Source organism: Hyaena hyaena, unplaced genomic scaffold (assembly GCF_003009895.1).
Source record: "Hyaena hyaena isolate Hyena2069 unplaced genomic scaffold, ASM300989v1 scaffold_208, whole genome shotgun sequence".
Classification (NCBI taxonomy): Eukaryota; Metazoa; Chordata; class Mammalia; order Carnivora; family Hyaenidae; genus Hyaena; species Hyaena hyaena.
In genome coordinates, this window is record NW_024080839.1 from 1,140,133 (window position 1) to 1,161,888 (window position 21,756).

At 37.3% G+C, this 21,756-nt stretch overlaps 1 protein-coding gene across 1 annotated transcript in view; it reads left to right on the forward strand.

The window, feature by feature from the left end:
* The window catches only part of SYNE2 (spectrin repeat containing nuclear envelope protein 2), a 337,350-nt gene that overhangs the window by 157,591 nt on the left and 158,003 nt on the right, over positions 1-21,756 (forward strand). The window contains exons 36-47 of the mRNA XM_039242122.1: positions 372-572; positions 914-1,085; positions 1,626-1,738; positions 3,274-3,476; positions 3,929-4,048; positions 4,146-4,437; positions 5,621-5,772; positions 6,712-7,021; positions 8,550-8,714; positions 11,244-11,585; positions 20,260-20,415; positions 21,301-21,566. Of these exons, the coding sequence (XP_039098053.1) occupies positions 372-572; positions 914-1,085; positions 1,626-1,738; positions 3,274-3,476; positions 3,929-4,048; positions 4,146-4,437; positions 5,621-5,772; positions 6,712-7,021; positions 8,550-8,714; positions 11,244-11,585; positions 20,260-20,415; positions 21,301-21,566 (2,492 nt within the window). The remainder of the gene's footprint in view (positions 1-371; positions 573-913; positions 1,086-1,625; positions 1,739-3,273; positions 3,477-3,928; positions 4,049-4,145; positions 4,438-5,620; positions 5,773-6,711; positions 7,022-8,549; positions 8,715-11,243; positions 11,586-20,259; positions 20,416-21,300; positions 21,567-21,756) is intronic.

Consider the following 21,756-nt stretch of genomic DNA (forward strand, 5'->3'; position numbering starts at 1 on the left):
GAGAGAGAGAACAAGTGAGGGAGGGACAGAGAGAGAGGGAGAGATAATCTCCATGGGAGGCTTGAACTCATAAACCGTGAGATCATGACCGGAGCCGAAATCAAAAGTCAGATGCTTAACTGACTCAGCCACCCAAGTGCACTCCCACCCCACATACCTGTCCACAAGTTAGTTTTTTAGAGCAAACTCAGAATGTCAACCTCAGCTTTTCATGTTATTCTTTTTTAAACAGTTTAAATTGTATCAGTGATATAAAACAAGAATGAACTTAACATTGAAATGAAGCAACGTCTCAACTCATTCTCTAGCAATGCAGTTTAAATCTAGTGAAATAAAGTTGCAGTTTGACTTCATATATATCATGATTTCAGGTCATGGAGTCCTCTGTTTTAAACAAGATAGAAAATGTAAAAATGAGTTTAACAGGAGAATCCAGCTGCTTTGCGTTCAGTGGCCATACAGCTGAGCTAAGGGAAGATCTTGACCAAGCCAAGACCCAGATCGGAATGACCGAGTCCCTGTTAAAAGCCCTGTCTCCCACTGACAGCCTAGAGATCTTTACTAAACTTGAGGTATGTCCCAACTGGTTCTCTTCTGTGGTTCAGATTTATTTTCATACTTATTTCTGACGGCTTTAGCCTCTTGAGGTTAATAAAAATAGTAACTATTCAAAAAATGAAAGTAAAGGGAAAAAACTCAGAAAAACAATTTGTGTTTATTTAGTTGAATTGCTTTGAGGGCAGTAATTATTTGATATTAAATCGCACTGCAGTATACATTTACCGGCTAAGATAAAGCAAATCCACCCAACAGAAAAATCATCTAGATTTTTAGAGAAACAATGGAGATCTATTATGCTTTGAGTAAATTGAACACATTTTGAGACTTAATGGTTGTTTGGTTATGTATTTAGGAGATACAACAGCAAATCCTACAGCAAAAGCACAGTATGATGTTACTGGAGAATCAAATAGGTTGTCTGACTCCTGAACTCTCTGAATTAAAAAAGCAATATGAAAGCATCAGTGATTTATTTAATACCAAAAAAAGCCTTTTGCAAGATCATTTTTCTAAGTTATTGAATGGTGAGTAAGTTATTGAATGGTAAGTTTTTGAATGGTGAGTGCATTACTGGGTTTCTTGGAATCGTCAAGTATGAATAACTACTGCGAACATGAAGGCTTATCGAAACATCACTTAGAGATGGTTGCAGAGATTCTGTTTAAGGAAAAGGATTTGTTTATGTACTTATTTACTAAGGATTTATTCAGCTAAATCGTTGGGAGGGTGGAGGCACTCATTGATCTGTATGCCTTTCATATAACATCTATTTCTTTCAAGTCCCAAATCTTTATTTCATGAAGGAAGGTCACCAATACCCTTGCATTCGACCTGCTCACTGCGGTGAGTTGAGTCTAGGGACGCGCCTGTGAGCAGGCTATACCATAAAAATATACCATAATTACTTTCTAGAATCTATTAACCTCAGAATTGACTTCGACTTATATACCACGTTACACGACTTGTACCCATGTTATGCAAAGCAAGTTTCAAAGCCTCTCACTTTAACAAGGTGTCTAAAGTCTTCCTTGAATGAAGATAGCTTCTTTTGTTTTTTCCTACAGATCAGTGCAAGAACTTTAATGATTGGTTTGGCAACATTAAAATGAACCTTAAGGAGTGTTTCGAATCATCAGAAACAAAAAAGAGTGTGGAACAAAAGCTACAAAACCTTTCTGTAAGATACATAAATTTTAATCAAAATTTATCAAAGCTAAAATACTAGGGACATAGAAGTGTATTTAACTAGATAAAGTAATAATTACTTTGACTTACTAATTTCTCTACGTAGAGACAATGTTTTCAAATAACCAAATTTTTGAATATATATATATATATATATATATATATATATATATACATACACACACATAAGACAGAGAGAGAGGGAGAGGGGGAGAGAGAGAGAGACTCTCAGACTTTTAAGCAGGCTTCACACTGTCAGCTCGGAGCCTGATGCGCAGCTCGAACTCACAAACCATGAGATCATGAATGGAGCCCAAATCAAGAGTCGGACGCTTAACCAACTGAGCCACCCAGGAGCCGCAAAGTCCCTTTACTTTCTTGAGAGAGGCCTCTTGACTTTCTGTTAAGTTTTTTCTGAGTAATAGTTCTTTAAACAATCTCAGATGAACTTTAAGGTAGCTGGTTGGAGCGTAGTAGAGGGGCAGCCTGGAATAAAAGGTAATGTCCATACAGGCATTTAAAATGCATATGGCACCTTAAATCTTCATCAGTTCAGGCTAGATTGTCTACTGCTTTTTTGGGGGGCAGCGGTGTCAGCCTTTTTTTTTTTAAGAACTATTTGTATGACTTTATTTACTTTTTAATTTAAATCCAGGTAATTAACATATGGTGTAATAATGTGTCCTCCTTAATGCCCCACCGCCCATTTAGTCCGCCCTCCTACCCAACACCCCTCCAGCAACCTTCAGTTTGTTTTCTGTATTTGAGTCTCTTATGGTTTATCTCCTTCTCTGTTGTTATATTATTTTTCCTTCCCTTATGTACATCTTTTATATCTTAAATTCCACATATGAATGAAATCACATGGTATTTGTCTTTCTCTGACTGAAGATTGTCTAGTACTTTAGTTTGATGATAAGTCATGCTCTCAAGCTTATGAGTAGCTCTAAGTATTCCTTGTTTGATTCCTTACTTTGATGACACTGTTCTTTATTGATGGAATTGCCTTTCTTCTTTTTAAGTTTAAGTCCTGATTTTTTTTTTTGCCTTTAACTTTGTGCATTGGATGGCCTTAACACATGATGCCCAAACCTTGAAATCAAACATAGAAATAAAATTCTTATTTGGACATAGTTAAATGGAGAATAGTCTGTGCAGCTTTACATGTTGAATACCAGAAAGGAGCAAGTATTTAGAATTTGGGAAGAGTCAGGAAAGAAAAATGCAGCTTTCCCAGTCTTACTCCTACTGACTTTCACGGCAACCTGGCGTTATTTTGCTTGATGCCGTTTACAGTCCTTACTTATTGAAGTAAGTACTAGATACATACACACATTTTACAACTAATATAGATTATCTTTTGGTCATTTGCCATTGGAGTTAGCAATATCTCCATAGCTCTTCTTTTGTATAAGATGTTAAAAAGGTGACATGTCTGCATACCAGCTTGGGAAAGTGCCATGGGGGTGGTAGAGACCACACTTCCACTTGCCAATAGAACATCATTGACCTTCTGTCTTCCTTAAGGATTTCTTAACTCTTGAAGGAAGAGGCAGTAAAATACAGCAGGTGGGAACTGTACTAAATCATGTGAAGAAACATCTGCCCAAAGCACATGTTAAGGAGCTTAACAGCTGGATTATAAATCAAGAAATTGAATTAGAAAAAATGGAGTCCATTTGCCAGGCACGAGCAAAGGAGCTTAATGACTACTTGCAGCAGCTACTGAGGTAGGAAATAAAGGTGATAGCTTAATAATATATTTTCTAATGATCTCTTTATACTTTCTGTGCATCAGTACAGCTGACATTGGGATACACAATACACACATATTTCACAAATAAAATATACATTTTCTATTCTAAGTTTGGCTCTAGGAAGATATAAGTTGAGAAAATTCTTCAAATTATCTAATAGGGCAGTAGTTCAGGGGAGAGTCCAAAAACGTTTGCTTGTTTCCTGTTCTTTATGATATGTTTGTCTAGCTCTTTGCTTTATAGAATCTCACTATAATACCGGCTACTGTTGTCCAGATTTTAATGTTACAAATTAATTCTTCTCTAAGGAATAACAAAAAAAATGTAGGAAAAGCCTGATTCACTTACAAAATTCATGCCAACCTTTTCCTCATGTAAACAGCTTCTGCTTATTTTATATTCTAACATATGTAATGTTCTTTTAGCCTCCAGGATGACCACAGAAATCTGATTATGTGGTTGACTAGTCAAGAAGAGAAATGGAAAGAAATGGAAAAATCAGGAGAGAAAACTGAGCTATTTTGTGAAGCTGTAGCTAGAAAAAGGTATAGCTAATCTTGTATGAATATATTTTCTGCTGACATGGTTTCTTACATGGTATTATGGCCCCTCTAAACTTTCAATGATGTTTGGAATTTCCAGGGAACAATTTGAATCTATGGCCCAGTTGAACAATTCTTTGAAGGAATATGGGCTTACTGAAGAAGAAGAAATAATAATGGAATCAACACATTTGATTGATAGATACCAGACATTTTTGAGACAATTGTGTGAAACTGACGAAGAGGATAAGTTACCTTCTACAGAGGACCAGAGCTTTAATGATCTTGCACATGATGTCATTCATTGGATAGCAGGGATTAAAGAGTCCCTTATGGTTTTGAATTCATCTGAAGGCAAAATGCCACTTGAGGAGAGAATCCAGAAAATAAAGGTATAACTGTGGAAACTCGATTTCAGAGGTCAAAATGAACTCTATTTTTTAAAAGATTTAGAGGAAAACTGCAAAGATTTGTTTCTTAATGGAAAATAGGGTTACTATGGAATGGTTGATGGCATTCAGAGGACTGAGCTTACAAGAGAGAAGAGCTGTGATGGATCTAAAAATTATTTTAACGCAGACAGGAGAAAGAAGGTGTATTCTCTCTTTGTAAGGGCAGTACCTATGGAGTTGTGGTAGGTGCGAGTTTGCGAGGATATAAAAAATATATATATGTCAGTACAAAGATGTATCACCAATGTCAAGGCAGGGCTGGAGAGGAACTCTTCTTATGGTTCAAAAGGCTATTAGATATCGAGTACAGTGTGTAGTTTATAAAGGTTATGATGTGCCGAGGGAGTTGCAGAGGGCAAGGAACTCCCAAGTTCCTCTAAGCCCATGTTTTATCTAAGGAGAGATTCAATAGACGTTGCTAGTTACAAACGCAGGGCACAGAAGCCCATGTGCTTCAAAGGAACCCAGAAGGATTGAAATCACATTAATCGAAGCATCATTACAGGAAGAAATGGTTATGAATAGTGAGCTGTACGAGTCAGTGACGCTTACTGAAGTAATTGGAATCATTTGGGACTGTATGTGAAAGATTTTCCAGGGGAAGTGAATCTGGAGTAGTATTTCTAAGAAGGGAGGGATGTGATTGTTAGAGCAAAGGAGGAAAAGAGAGGAACAGGGAGTGGGAATAAATCATGTTATAGTGGGGAGACAAGAGTTGGCATGGGGCACTGCATTTTCCTGTGGGAAGCCCTAAGTCTCATTCTGGGTGTATAAAAATGTCTTGTTCAGGTTGTTACCTTAACTCTCAATGTGTAAATAATTGAGTGGATGGGAAGAAGGATTTGCCAGGGTCTTTTGGGCATATAACTTATATGAAGGCAGTTGAAAATCAAGAGGCGAAGGAACGCAGTGAGAGCAACCTGACAAATACTTATTGGGAACCAATTCTGTATAATGGTAAGGAGATATCATTATCTTTTGGCCATGTGAAAAATGAAAAGGTAATTTTGAAATCTACTCTGCAATTAGAACCTAAATATAATGTTTAGAAATAAAAAGATATCATATGTACTTCCCCTAAGTAATGCAAATGAGAGTCTAAGATCTTTTTTATTTAATTTAGGAAATCATTTTGCTAAAGCCTGAAGGGGACGCTAAAATACAGACCATCATGAGTCAGGCTGAGTGCAGCAAGGCTCCATTGGCTTCCAAGACCCTTACTGATATCAAGAACCAGTGGGACAACACACTCCATTTAGCCAACACGTATCTAAGGTAAAGGGCATGCATTCACTTTCACGTCTTTTCATTGCCCAGAGAAGCCATAACAAGTATGTTTTGTCTGCCTCCTGGGTTTGGATATAATATCTATTGGCGAGAAAGGCAGTAATGTCAGGGGCATCCACAATGTCAGAGGCAGAAATGAAGAGGAATAGTTTTCTGGATCAGATAGGAAGCACACGCTGTCATAACCCTGTGACAGTGTTTACTTTGGCTGCTTCATCAAGCCAGGGAGTTCTTGGTAACAAGTTAGCCTTGTCTATCATTCCACTTTCCACACCCTGCTTCTTACCAAAACCCCCTCCCCCCAGACAGTTTCAGAGTCTGCATGGTATTACTGTAGAATAATTATGCTTTTAAATATATATTCTAAGAGAGTCTCAAAAGTGTAAACATTGTAAATTTTGTCCAAATTCAGTGGACATAATTCTGGTGAAAATTCCTAAATCATATCGCATCTTAAATAATACATTTACTGTTTAGTGGAGATGTGAATTTTAGATCTTTTCTAGGAAGACAAGCAGATCAAAACTAAATTTAAGTTATGGAAAGCATAAGCTAGTTAGTTGGCCAATTTAACTGAATGATTATTTGTTTTACTTATATGAGAAATAAAAATATAAGATAACATAATTTTAATTAAGTGTAATAAAAACTGGAATGGTTTAGAATCTAAATTATTAAGTGTTTGTTCTCAGGTCAAATTATGTAACAGAAATATATATATTTTTAGGAATACTGCAAATAATTTCTATCTTGATTTCTGAGCTAACCTTAGTGCCATTTAGAATGCTATATTGATAAAACCGTCCTTGGGAATAATTTATATTAGTGTTATTTTAATGCTTTTTATTATAATGTATGTTGTACTATAATATGCAAAAAACATTCCAATTTGCTAAGTGTCATTTCTAAAAATTTTGTACAACTTAGCCATCAAGAAAAACTTCTACTAGAAGGGGAGAAGTATTTGCAAAGTAAGGAGGATCTGAGATTAATGCTCACAGAACTGAAAAAGAAACAAGAGGTGGGCTTTGCTCTTCAACATGGCTTGCAGGAGAAGAAAGCTCAGTTAAAAATTTATAAGAAATTCCTCCAAAAAGCACAGGATTTGACATCCTTGCTCAAAGAGTTAAAATCTCAAGGAAGTTACCTCTTAGAGTGCACTAAGAATCCCAGCTTCAGTGAAGAGCCTTGGCTGGAGATAAAGCTACTACACGAAAGTCTTCTGCAACAACTACAGGTGAAGTGGTCAAAACAGATTTTTTGATGATTGTCACCATTATGCACAATGATGTCATATTTGTATATGGAACTATTTTTTGTTCATTTGGTAAATCCAAAACTTTTAACATTTAATTTATCATTTTTAGATACAAAGACCAACTCCTTACAGATGGAGGGCTCAATCCAGTTTTGCTAGAGGAATCCAGTGGCCATTATTTGATTATTATGTTATTTTTTCTCATTTGAGTTCCTCTTTTCAAGGGCCAGAAGGGTTAAGATTTTTTCAGGTATCTCCCTGAAGGTGATGTTGTCAAAGTTATCCATGCATCCACCTCTCCATCCATCATCTGTCCATTGGAATAGTTTACATTTGACCCAGGAACAAATGGGTCATGCCCATGCTGAGCACCCCCACAGATGAAAATCTGCATGTAACTTTTGACTTCCCCAAAACTTAACTGCTAATATCCTACTTTTGACAGGAAGCCTTCCAGACAACATACACAGTTGATTATCATATATATTATATGTTATATAAATTACATATATATACATATATATGTATATTACTTATATATTCAAACATCTATTACTTATAATATGTATTATTACAATATATATTACTTTCAACAAAGTAAGTTAGAGAAAAGAAAATGTTGTTCAGAAAATCATAAAAGGAAATACATTTACAGTACTGAACTCTATAAGCTCTATGATAAGTGGATCCATATAGTTCAAACGTCAGCCATATATTCATTATTCTGTATAAACCTTATCAGTTTCCCTCCCTTGAGTGGTCTGCAGTAAAGGAGTTAAGAGATAAATGTCGGCTTGTCACAAGGAAGTGTATTCTCATAAGAGAATTGTCTATAATTCTTGCATATGGGAAGTCAGATCAATGTAAGGATTATGGTTAAGAAATCCCATTTATACAGATCGCAGAAGATGTGTAGGGGTAAATAGATACCCACTTGGCTATAAATTATTTAGTTTAATAATTGCTACTTTTCTGATCAGGTGTGGCCACCTTATTTTCCTATTCCAGGAAGAGAACCTGAAGATGGGTTTGCTCTCAAGTTAGGATTACTTTTTCCTAACACACAATGTTGGAATTTAACTCTTAGGAAAGGAATCTGAGGTTAGGCTGATCTCATATAGTCTCATTTACAACTGTGGGTATTTGATTTTACTAAGAAGGATAATTAAGAGAGCTGCTTTATTATGGATGTTTGTGATTTGATGATATAATTTGAAGCCTTTACATTTTGTAAACCTCTTGAGAAGTAAATTGTCTTTAGGAATGAAATGAAGGCAAAGAAGCATGTGATTTCAATAAGCCATTTGTGGGGGGGGGGGAGGAGGAGATTTTACATTGAAATATCTCAAATACTAAAACTTTACTTAAGAACCCTGGACAATTTATGGGCCTCTTCCTGTTTCAAGATGAAACTTCATAAAACAAGTGTTTGTGAACAATTTAATTATTTTAGGAGTGAAGAAATTCAGAGACATAATTGGTGAATTGTCAATGGTTTTACTTGTAGGATTCTGTGCAAAAATTGGAAGGTCATGTTCAAGAACACCACTCATACCAGGATTGTGTCACAGACCTGAATACTACGTTGGACAATATCTCCAAGGAATTTGCCAGTTTTCTTGATAAGCCTGTGGATCAAATAGCAGTTGAGGAAAAACTGCAGAAACTGCAGGTATTAAACCATGTCCAGACATGATGGGCATTGAAACAAAAATCAATATTAATTACGATGAACAAATAAGTGCCTTTGGTCAGAAATCCAGTTGGTATTCATATGATTAAGATAATTTAAGTTCTGCCCGGTCATAGAAAGTGAGAATACTCTTCTTTAGTGACCATATCCATTTGTAATTTGACTTAAACATTTCCCTGCACTCTGGAGCCTCAGAGACTATTCTACCCATGACCAGTCTGTACCTCCTGGAGATCTTTGTTTCAGAGACCCCATGTGACTCCAGGAGATACTGGGTAGTCCAAGGATGCACAGGATGCAGCAAGATCAAGGGGGAAATGCTTCCCTTTTGCACTCTTTATCATGGGCAAATGGGAGTTAGAGTCTGTACCTTATTAATTTTCACACTCATGTTCTAAATTTGAGCTATCTCCAGATGTAAGGCTTCCAAAATCCTCTCCCAAACTGCAGTAGCACCTAGCCTCAGACAGTGAGGATCGTAGGCGCTTTACCCACATCCTCAAAACACGTTCCTTGGATCCTCACTCTTTGCTTAGCCAACAAGCAAGCCTGAGAGGTGTCTTCTAGAAGAAAACAAAGTAAAGCATCTTCTCAGCTTTTTCTTTGCCAGCTCCTTAACTGGAGATTTCAGGGGGTGGGTCTCAGAGCAGCACTGGTGGCCTGAGTGTGGGAATTCCTCATCTTTTTCTTTTGGGATCTGGGAATCATGCATGCCTTCTCCTCCATGGCCTGTTATTGTGACAGGGCTGCTTCCCTTTTTAACAGTGATTGTGTGACACATGTTCAGGGCTCAGCCATGTCCAAGACACTGTTTGGGTTCCACGGATACTGAGGGAAGTGTCCAACATGAGCCCAGCTCAGGCTCCTGTTGCAAAATTAACATAGAACCTCTGCTATAGATAGAAGGAATCTCAGAGGCCATCAAGTTCAGACCCTGTACTGAATACGTGATAAGCTGGGTTCTGGAGAGATGAGGGAATTCCAAGGTCACCAGGTTAAATGACAGAGTGGGGGCTACAACTCAGGTCTTCTGATCCCAGTACACAAGCTCTACTGGGATGTCAGGCAGTTATTTGTGGTTCAGCGTGTCCAGAAAATAGCAACTTCCCTTTCTCCATCTCCCAGCTCCCAACCAATAGGCCTGCTTTTTCTTCCAGAGTCTCTGACTCTGTGAACATCTCTCCCATCTCTCCAGGGTTCAAGTCAAAATCCTGGTTATCCATGCTTTCCCAGACTCCTCAGTCTAGTCAGACACTGAGTATTGTCTCTTTCATCTCTGGAATCTCTGTACAATTTGTTACTTCCTCAAGATCCCCGTTATTGCCTCCTTAGGGCAGACCTTCAGCAAACAGACCCCTGCATCGACTTGTGAATGGGCTCTGCCTGCACTTGTCACCCTCTCTATTGCAACATCCTGGTGGCCACCCGTATCTTTTTAAATTTTTTTTTAATGTTTTTTTTTAATTTATTTCTAGGAGAGAGAGAGAGAGAGACAGCGTGAGCAGGGGAGGCTCAGAGAGAGAGGGAGTCACAGACTGAAACAGGCTCCAGGCTCAGAGCTGGCAGTCAGCACAGAGCCCGACGCGGGGCTCGAACCCACGAACCGCGAGATCATGACCTAAGCGAAAGTCGGACGCTTAACCGACTAAGCCACCCAGGCGCCCCAACCCGTATCTTTTTAAAATGCAATTGAAACTCCAACCTAATGTTTCAGTAACCTGTGTGTATTTGTTAGCATAGACCTTTACACATTCTAATACAATTGTCTGTTCTGTGTCTCTCACTAGACTATAGGAACCTGATGGGACTGAATTTTAGTCATCTGTGCAACTTCAAAACCTATCATGATAGGGGCATCTGGCTGGCTTGGTCAGTAGACTGTGCACCTCTTGATCTCAGGGTTGTGAATTCGAGCCCCACGTTGGGTGTACCACATTGGTTTTAAAACATAAAAGACAATGTTAAAAAAGTCTATCATAATAATATTTGCTGCTGGTGGAATGATTGCATGGACACTGTGTAGTCTATTAGGATAGTGACTAATAAATACTATATAGTTCACTTAGTAACTTAAAGTCTTAACTCTATTTCAATAGTAACATCAGTAGCTGCTATAGCATCTCAAATTGCAGTTGAGTCTTGAGTTCTGAAATTAGCCTGATTTGTTCATGCATTTAGTAAATATTTGAGTTCCTGTTATATTTAAGATATTACATTGGACAGATTGATTTAAGTTTTGCTCTGAATTTTAAATATTAACTCTAGATTCATGTGGGCACATTCTAAATGATGCTTTTATTTTTTTTTTTTTAATGCTTTGCACAAAGTAGGCCCTTATTATTTAGTGGTTTAAATTTTGCCCAAAGTTTTTTCTTTGTGATACAAATTGGTAAATTTTTTATACTTTCCCCTGCTGGAGAAGAGAACGCCGCAATTTACAAAAGTCAATTAACTCTTGTGACAATTGAATGGAAATACTTTGCGTGATCATCTTTTCTCCACTTACAGGAACTAGAGAAAAGACTCCATTTACAAGATGAAACATTGGAGAAGACTTTAGCTTTAGCAAAATCCATCAAGAAAAATACATCTTCAGTGGGACAGAAGATTATTAAAGATGATATAAAATCACTTAAGTGTAAACGAAAGGATTTGGAAAACAGACTTGAATCTGCTAAGCAGGAGACAGAAAGTTGTCTCAAAAGCATTCTCCAATCGAAACGCTCCATGGAACAGAAAGAAAAGTTTAGTCCTCCAGGCAGAGAGAAGGAGGTCACTTGTGATGTGCAGGGGTCCACTCGGGACTCAGCTGCACTGGAAAAGTTTGAACAAGATTGGGAAATAAACAAGGTAAGTGCTTGTGATTGCCTCTCCAAGACATGGCATCTGCCAGTGAAGAGGTGTTGGGCTCTGAAAAGAGGGTGGTGAATCAAGCCTTCTGATTTCATAATTAAACCCTCAATGTGTGGGCTATTTATGATGCCCACTTGTAAAAAGAACCCTTAGAAAACTGTCCAGGAATTCGGTGGTGAAATATTACTGTTTAGTCTGTTAAAATGTCAGTCATCAATTTAGGTTGATTATTCTCTCTGATATGTAATCAGATACAGTTTCTTGGGTCAAGAGCATAAAGGCAAATTAGAAAAGGCAAAAGAAAAGAAACTGTGTTCTACCCATTTTCTGAGGAAAAAAATCCAAGAGCACCAATTTTTTTTTGGCTGATTTTATAATGAAAGCAGAGACTGTTTGAAAGGATAGATTCCTTCTTTTTTTCTCATGTTAACCCTATACTGCAAATGCATTTTTAAATGTTGTCAGATCATTTGGTGTGAGAACATCAACATTCAGGCTCCTCATTTTCCCTGGGGAGAAGAAAGAAGAATGTTGTTTTGTTTTCACTATAAACCAAATGGGTACATTTTCCTATGGCTCTTCAAGTTCTTTCTCACAGGTTGGAGACTGAAATGGAAAAGACACAAAGAACCATCCAGTATCCTGTATTTGAAAGAGTCTTCCTATTAGGCAGCCTCTCACAGTCCAGGGTCCAGTGGGACCATCACAAAGATTAGACCATTCAGGTGTGAATCCTCCTCAGCTTTTTATGGAGTATGTGATCAACAGCTGTGAAAGAACGTGCACTTCTGTTGTCTTCTTAATTTTTTTTTAATGTTTATTTATTTTTGAGAGACAGAGACAGAGCGGGGCAGGGAGGGGCCGGGAGAAGGGGAGACACAGAATCCGAAGCAGGTTCCAGGCTCTGAGTGGTCAGCACAGAGCCCAACACAAGGTTCAAACTCATGAGCTGTGAGATCATGACCTGAGCTTACATTGGACGATTAACCAACTGTGCCACCCAGGCGCCCTTTCTGTTGTCTTCTTAAAACAGAAATGCATGGAAAATTATAGGAACCAGATAGCAATTTCTAGAAATATGTAAAACAAGGTTAAATGCCAATGGAGCATCTTTTTGGCCATGAGAAAGACTTCTAAATCCCACAGGCAGTGTTAGATACTGTTAAGGAAAATGTCTTAAAGAGTGAAGGGCCCGTGCATGCAACTCTTCAGTTGTACGTATAAAAGAAACTTTCTTAACAGTATTTAAAGAGCAGTAGGTAAGTAAAAAAGAAAAAAATATCCGAGTGCTTTCTATCCTGATGCATGATTTTCCTACAGGGAGTTGCTTAATAACTTTTAAAATTAGCTTCTCAGACCCATTTTGGCTATGAGCCCCCAAAATTCAATAGAGTATATTGAAAACTAAATAAAGATCATAATCCAAATAGAAGAATTTTTATAATTTACTAAGCTTTTGCTTAATCTTGAATGATGAGTTATTTATAATTTATGATGCTTCATTAAAGTGTTTTTCCACTGAATCATGTAAGACAAATATAGTCTAATAAAATTTTTATTTAATTTGTGGTGTCTCGTGTAATGGTCAAAAGGTTCATGTGTTTGTGAAGGAGGAGATAAGCTGTTTTTTTTAATGTTTATTTTTGAAAGAGAGAGAGAGACAGAGAGAGAAAGAGCAAGTGGGGAAGGGGCAGAGAGAGAGAAGGACCTAAGATCCAAAGAGGGCTCTGTGCTGACAGCAGAGAGTCCGATGCAGGACTTGAACTTGCCAACCATGAGATCACAACCTGAGCTGAAGTCGGACACTTAACTGACTGAGCCACCTAGGTACCCTGAGATAAGCTATTATTAAAGCTAAAAACATTATAGAGGTACTTAAGTCTTCAAATAATTCTCACAGGTCTAGGGTAGAGGAAACTGGTCTTAATTCCCTACTAGTGTTTTATTATGATTACCTTTTACTCTTGTGTAACATGAATCTTTTTTTTTCTTATTTTCTCTATTCTAAGTACTCCCTGTATTTGCTTTATTCTATGTAACATTAGACTATGTAAGACCCAGAACAATTTTAATGTTGAACAGCTAGTAAAATGATCAAAACATATACAGACACATATAAGACAAGTGTAAATTATTTAAACAAGAGTCTCTATATACTGAGTGCATAGAGCACATAAAAGCACAATATACTGAATTATAAATTTAATTAATTAGAAACTATTGTGGTAGTGAAAACAAGCACTTAATTCATTAAAAACATTTACCAAGGCCTCTTTTGTGCTAGTCATTCTACTAGAATAGGGGTACACTTGTCACAGCTTAAAATCTAACACTAAATATATAATTAATGCTCATTTCACATGACTTTTTGGTATTTGGAGGGGCTTTTATCAGATTATTTAAAATTTTAGGAAGCTTTTATGTTCTTCTACTTTTTCTTTAGTAAATTTCATGTGATCTTAGAGTTTTGTTGAAAGTATGATTGCACTTTTCAAAAATTGCCATTACAGCATGTTTATATTTAAATCCGTTGCAAAGAATTTCATTTTCAGTGAAATTTAGGGGATAACTTAGATCTGGACCTTTGGCTGACTTTTTCTTTAATATAAAAAATATTAAGGCAAAGCTGGAGGCAAAAGAAATTATAACATGCAGACTGAAAGGTATGGGTGCTTATGATCCAATAATATCATACTAGATATTTTTATAGAGATGGATTTATCAGAGGCTTTTTAAAATGTTTTTATTTATTTTTGAGAGGGAGAGAGAAAGAGACAGCATGAACAGGGGAGAGTCAGAGAGAGAGGGAGACACAGAATGCAAAGACAGCACCAGGCTCTGAGCTAGCTGTCAGCATGGAGCCTGACACGGGGCTCAGACCCACAAACTGTGAGATCATGACCTGAGCTGAAGACGGAGGATGCTTAACTGACTGAGCCACCCAGGTGCCCCTCTCAGAGTTTTTGAATATGAAAGGGCAGAACTACCTTCCATCTCCCCTTCCTGTATAGGTGAAGTGAAGTAACAAATTAGGATATGATAAAAAGTGAAGACTGAGTAATCTTTTAAGAGTTCAGATGTTCATAAAGGGAAATGATAAAGAGGAAAAACAGGAAAGTAATACGTTCTGGGTTTGTTATTATTCTGAAAACTCATAAAGCAACATTACATATTAACTGGTGTTAAGCGTTCTTTCTTGCCCCCCTCCTTTCAAATGTCAACCTACATGACATAATTGCTCCTCCAAAAACTTTTTGTCTATAATTACTTCTTTAAATTCCTTGTCATTAGGTATAATTGCTAGTCAGTATGTCTGAATTGTTTTTTGTTCTTTTTGAAAAGTTCTGAGCATTTATCATTTCAATGTGTAAGAAGCATCCATAAAGAAATTTTGGAAAGTGGATGGTTACAGATACAGGCAAAGACATCCCACTGTGGGTGAGCGCCCAGAAATATAGTGGCGTCTGTACTAGAATAAGAAGGAAAACCACTTACTGGGTAAACAATTTTCAGTCCTGGGGAAAATGATGTCTATTTTTGGTGTTGTTTATCCCAATAACACCATAAAAAAGTTTTTGTAATGGAACACATCGTTGGGCCATATGCCAACTCTGTCTCCAAAGTGTATTACTCTGCCTCTTTTGGGCCCATATGTAAATCATGCTTCTTACTCTAGAGGTATTTTTTGTAATCTAAGATTTATTCCTTTACAGGACACTAAGTGACTTATATAGTATACATGGTGTTGACATCTGTGAGCAGCATGCATTTGAGAGCCCATTCCAAAGTCCTGAAATCTTAGGCTAAGGGACCTTAGAAACTCTCTAGCCTAACCCTTGTGTTTCAGGTGAGGGAAGCCAGAGATGTTAATTGGTCAAATTCGTATTCTAGCAGCACTGGGACTAGAACACAGGCATCCTCTACCCAGCCTGATGTTTGGTGCCTTACCCCACCATTTTATTGAATGTGTTATGTGGGTTGTTAATTAATGTGCTCTCTGACCTCAGTGGACCTTTTATTGAGTTCTTGTGCCTATTTTGAACCTTCTCTACTCTTGGTAAACCCAACCAAATCCTGTTACTATCCTTCCTAGGAGGTATTGGGTCAACAACAGCAAGACTGGTAGATCTAGATTGGCAGACCCTCAATTTCTTTGCTCTCTACTTTGTAACCCACAGATGGTTCATCTTAACAAGCAAAGACTAAACAAAACTGTCTTATTTTTTGTCTAATATTAATTAATCTATACATCCATTCAGTAAAAATTTATTGAGCAGAGCATGAGGGTTCCATGATGAGCAAAAAATAGACACTGTCTCTATTCTCATTGAGCTTCTAGTCTAAAGGAGACATGCATCGATCAAGTAACTAACTAATGAGAGCCTAATTACAGGAACTGAATGAAGGAACCCATTTCCATGATCGTCTACAATAAAGGAGTCTCTGCCATGAACTGTAGTCAGAGCTTCCAGAAGGAAACAACATTTGAAAGGAGACCCAAAGGGTGGGTTGGAATTAACAAAGCTCAGGGCTGGATGTTGGGAGCATTTTTGACAGAGCTTCCTCTCTTGTGGTGGGGGAGAGAGCATGAAGAGTTTGAAAGGATGAAAGAGAGGGTGGAGGAAAGAAGAGAGTGACAGAGGTGAGGCCTGAGATGTAGGCGAGGCTGGCTGAGTCACAAGTGACTCATGGTCATGTTAGCATTGTAGACATTATGCAAACAGATAGAGGCAGCCCCTGAGACTGCGCTGATATGCCTTTCAGTTTGTCCCTAGTGGTGATGATGGATGCTTATCTATAGAAAGCTATTATTTTTTACGACTGAGCAATATTCCTTACATGTGTACACTGCACTTTCTTTATCCATATATCTACTGAGGGACATTTAGGTGGCTTCCATATCTTGGGTGTTGTAAATAATGCTGTAGCAAGCATAGGGATGCACATATCTCTTCAAATTTGTGTTTTCATTTTCTATGGATAAATACCCAGAAGCAGAATCACTGGAATCACTGGATCGTATGACATACTGTTAATTTTTTGAAGAATCTTCATAATTGTTTCAATAGTGATTGAACCAACTTACATTCCTGTCAGTAGTGTATGAGGGTTCTCTTTTCTCCACGTTCTCACCAGCACTTGTTATTTTTTGCCTTTTTAATAATAACCAATCTGACAGGTGTGAGGTGGCGTCTCACTGTGGTTTGGATTTGCATTTCCCTGATGATGAGGGATGTTGAGCATCTTTCACGTGCCTGTTTACCTCCTGAATGTACAGATATGTACATTCACGTCCTCTGCCCCTTTTCTAATCAGACTTTTTTAATCATAAATTGTATAAGTTCTTTGTATAGTTTGGCTGTTAATCCATTAATATGGGTTTGTAAGTATATGACTTGCAAATATCTTCTTCCATTCAGTAGGTTGCCTTTTTGTTTTGTTGATGGCTTCACTTGCTGTGCAAAAGCTTTTTGGTTTGATGTAGTACCATTTGCTTATTTTAGTTTTTTTGCCTTTGCCTCAGACTTGTCCAAAAAAATATTGCTAAGATTAATGTCAAAGAGCTTACTGCTCATGTTTTCTTCTAGGAGAATAGCTCAGTCATTTTTTTAACCCCCTTTTGTTTTTTAAGAGAGAGGGAGAGTGTGTGTGTGAGAGTAGGGAAGGGGCAGGGAGAGAGGGAAACAGAGGGTTTGAAGCAGGATCTGAGCTGTCAGCGCCGAGCCCAATGCGGCCCTCAAGCTCAAAAACCACGACTCCATGACCTGAGCCAAAGTTGGACATTCAACCAACTGAGCCACTGGGGTACCCAGAGAGTAACTCGGTCTTGTTAGCAGTCAGAGAAATACCATTAAAACAGTAATGATAGCAACTTCACATGCATTATATTGGCAGAAATTAAAGTCTGTTGGCACCAAATATCAGAGAGGATTAGGGAAAATAAGAAATCTTTTACCATGCTGGTGGGAATAAAAACCGTAATTCAGTTTGGAGAACAAACCAATAACTATCCATTGACAGTCAAAAGGAGTAATTTTAGTTCTAGGAAAACATCCCAAAGAAACTCACACAATGTTTAAGAAGACCGACACAAGGGTGTTTGTCAGAGCAATATCTGTAACAAGAGAAACTGGAAACAATATTATGTTCACAGTAGCCTGACAGATGAATAAGTCATGTTCATGCAGAAGTAGAACCGTAAAGAAGGTAAAATGGCTGTGCTAGATTTATATCTGTCAACATGAATATACCCAACACATACTGCTGAATGAAAAAAAAAAACAAGTTATGATAATACATGGTTCCAGTTTTATAAGAATTAAAATACATAAGACAATACTGTATGAATACTAACATATATAATTAAAGTATAAAAATGTGTGTGTAGGGGTGCCTGGCTGGCTCAGTTTGTAGACCTTGTGACTCTTGATCTCAGGGTCATGAGTTTGAGCCCCACATTGGTTGGAGAGATGATTTAATAAATATTTTTAAAGTTGTATATGTACATTTCAGAATAGTGGTTATCTTTGGAAGGAAGAGATGAAAGAAAGATGTGCACTGGGCTTTAAATTATATTTGATTAATTTGTAGTATGGAAGATTACATTACTTATATCTGTATTGTGAGTAATACTGTAGGTTATATTTTGTTTTCTAACTACGTTTGAAATATCTTATATTTAAAATAAAATTGTTCAGGGGTGCCTGGGTGGCTCGTTTGAGTATCCGACTTTGGCTCAGGTCTTGATCTCATGATCTGTGAGTTCAAGCCCCACATCAAGCTCTGTGCTGACAGCTCAGAGCCTGGAACCTGCTGCAGATTCTGTCTCCCTTTCTCTCCACCCTTCCCCCACTCATGCTGTATCTCTGCCTCTCTCCCAAAAACAAATAAACGTTAAAAAAATGTTTTTTAAATAAAATAAAATTGTTCAAATGAGCCTGCAGAATCAAAATAAAATATAGTAAAGGGTGATGAGCAAAGATGACTGACTACAAAAGAATCTTTCCAGGAGCCAATCAGGACCTTGAGTCTGTGTTCCGATCTCTCTGGGCATGAGCAAGAGAATGTTACCTTTTAAATTTGAAATGTTCGTTTGAGGGATTCCGTTGGATATTCTGCCAAGGTAGAAACATGGCTTTTGGGGTTAGTAAACATATGGTGTTTGGAGGTGATTGCAGGTTTTTCAGAATGCTCTCTCTGGCCACTAAAGATAGATTACAAATGGCCAATTGTTACTAGTCCTCAAGTCACTGATGTATGAAGTAAGTCAGACCAAGGGCTCTGAATTCTTAGTAGATGATTAATAATAAGTAAAGTTTTCTTAGGGCCCTACTATCTCAGCCTTCACCTCAGGGGCTCTTGTTCTGCAGGTAGATTTGGGAGGGTAACAAGTGGGAGGCAGGTGTCCACCTCCTGTGATTGCGGCTCACGGCAAGGAGCGCCCACGGGCTGATGGAGACTGTGGTGGGGCGCCTTTCTCTTTTCCTCTTGTAGTCTTCCAGAATCTTTCGTCCTGAGATGCTGCCTTCCCTGTGGATTTTTAACTATAGTTTGCATGAATAAATTGTTGGGAATGGAGGAAGCTTTCAAAATCATTTTAATCATTTGTAGCCTTTTGAAAGAAGTAACTTGTGCTAGGTGCCAACTAATCAAAACTAGTCACGCTGGTCAGCTGAGTTTTCTTATCAGTTAGTTTTGGGGAAGCTCTGGACACATAAAACATCTGTTTTATTTGATTAAATAATCTTTTAACTTTAGAATAGTCATACATTGATGGAAAAGCTGTCAAGATGGTACAGAAAGGCTTCGTAGGTCTCTTACCCAGTTTCCCTTTTTCTTAACATTCTACATTGCTCTCTCGGCGGAATTCTTATGATAACAATTTCTACCTTGTTTGGGGATGTGGACACATGTTATTCACAGACTTATTAATACAGACCTTACTGACATGAAAGCATATGGCAAAATTAAACAGCACTTCATTTATTAAGTAACCTGAAAATAAAAACTAATACCTTCGCAAAATAATTGAAATCTCTTGAAATGATGGCCGTGGTACCCGATACACATAAATACTCGGCAAATATTTGTCAAAAGAACAAATAAATGAATGCAGGTACCATCTCTTAGTCACATGTACCCTATGAGAAACTCCAGTTGGTACGGCTTTCAGAAAAGATCAAATTACTACATGTCTAGCCTATTCTGCCTCACCCAAGTTGGAATTCTTACTGTTAATTTGTTGAAGCATAATCCATTGTTAATATCATGCAATCTTGATGTTTCTGCCGTCTATCCACTTAGTATCTTCAACTACCAATAGGTAACGTTGAATGCCAGGTATTTACCCTGCTCTCTGCATCATAGTGAATACTAAGCATAAACTTTAGAACTTTTGTTTTTTCCACATCTGTTCTCTTTAAGACTAGATTATACCTCATGATATAATTATAGATCCTATCCTATCTTTTCAAAAAAGTTTTTCCTTGGGATACCAATATTGGCATTAAATATTGCATGAAAAAAATGATCTTCGCTAGTGCCCAAACACACTTTTTGAAAGCCTTTACTTTGAGTAAATAGAAGGAACTAGAATGTTTTCACCAAGAAAAAGAAAAATTATTTATTTGGAAGGTAGACCATTCGGCAATTAATCTTTTTATGTTTTCAGAATTCAGCTGTGGAAATGGTTTTGTCAAAACAACTTTCTCTCGATGTTCAAGAAAGCATGAAAAACACTGGCGACGAGCATAAAGTCAATGAGCTGCAAAATCAACCTTTAGAATTAGATGTTGTGTTAAGAAATGAACAATTAAAGGAGATAGAGGTATGGAAACAAGAAAAACATTGACAACATGATTGCATCATTTATCCAGTGCAATACAATATATTTTAATTACCAGAAACTTGCTTGTACAGAATGAAAAGTCTCATTTAACCTTTGCCTGATGATCAATTTGGTAACTATATAATTATGTACTAATCAGTAAGTTGTATAAATCTTTCCATTTACAAAGTGGAAGAGTTTAATGAACATTAGTCTTTTTCATGAAGTTCCTAAAAACTTAACTTACTCAGTAACACTATTTGGAGATTCTGACTTCTCATTTCTCTTCTTAGTCATATGTATTCTTCAGATTCTGACAAATTTATTTTTCCGTATTATCAGCATTATGGAGTACTTCTTTGTTTTTACAGCCGTGTTTACATAGCTATGTTTATTTATTTATGTACTTACAGCTCTGTAATCTAAAAGTTCAATACGTGGCCATGTTAAAAAAAAAGAAATGACCCCTACAATTTTGGCTAAGTTTATATAACTGTAAACATGTATTTCAAACAAGAAAGGTGATGTATGTGAATAATAAAATAAAGGTATCATAGATAAAGAATGTATATAAATGAAGTATCTACAAATGTAGAACAACCCAGAATAAAAAGCAGTAAATCTTCCTTTAGACACTACAGAACCTTTTGACATGATAAGAAGATCTAATTCTATTAAATGCTAGAACAATTGTGAATTTCAGTCTAGATTTTAACATAATTCTAGTGAAAAAAATCTCTTGATCTTTCAGCACCTTAGTTTCTCTGTGTGCAAATGAAATATTCAAAACATATTCTTGGGATATAATGTTACTGGAAGGAAGGAAATTAATGAGTGAGTAGGGGAGTGAATATATATTTACCAATTTCCTTGACCTGTTTTTAGGAATTGTATGCTCGATTGGATGCAAAGAAAGCAGCCATTGAGCCACTGGAACAAACTGAGTATCTCAATAAAGCAGAAACACGTGCCTTGGTTCTTCACAATACAGGGTATTCAGTGAACTATTTGGACAATCTGCTTCAGGCACTTATCACTTTGAAGAAAAATAAAGAAAGCCAGTATTGTTTCCTAAAGGATTTTCAGGAAAAGCTTGCTACAGTTGAATCCTCAGTGAAAACTTTGTTGACAGAAAAGGAAAGTCTAAAAGTGTAAGTATAAGAATTTAGGACTCAGAGCACCTGGTGGCTCAGTTGGTTAAGCATCTGGTGTCGGCTTAGGTCATGATCTCACAGTGGTGGGTTTAAGCCCTGCATGGGGCTCTGTGCTGACAGCTCAGAGCCTGGAGCCTGCTAGGGATTCTGTCTCCCTCTGACTCTGCCCCTCCCACACTCTGCTCTG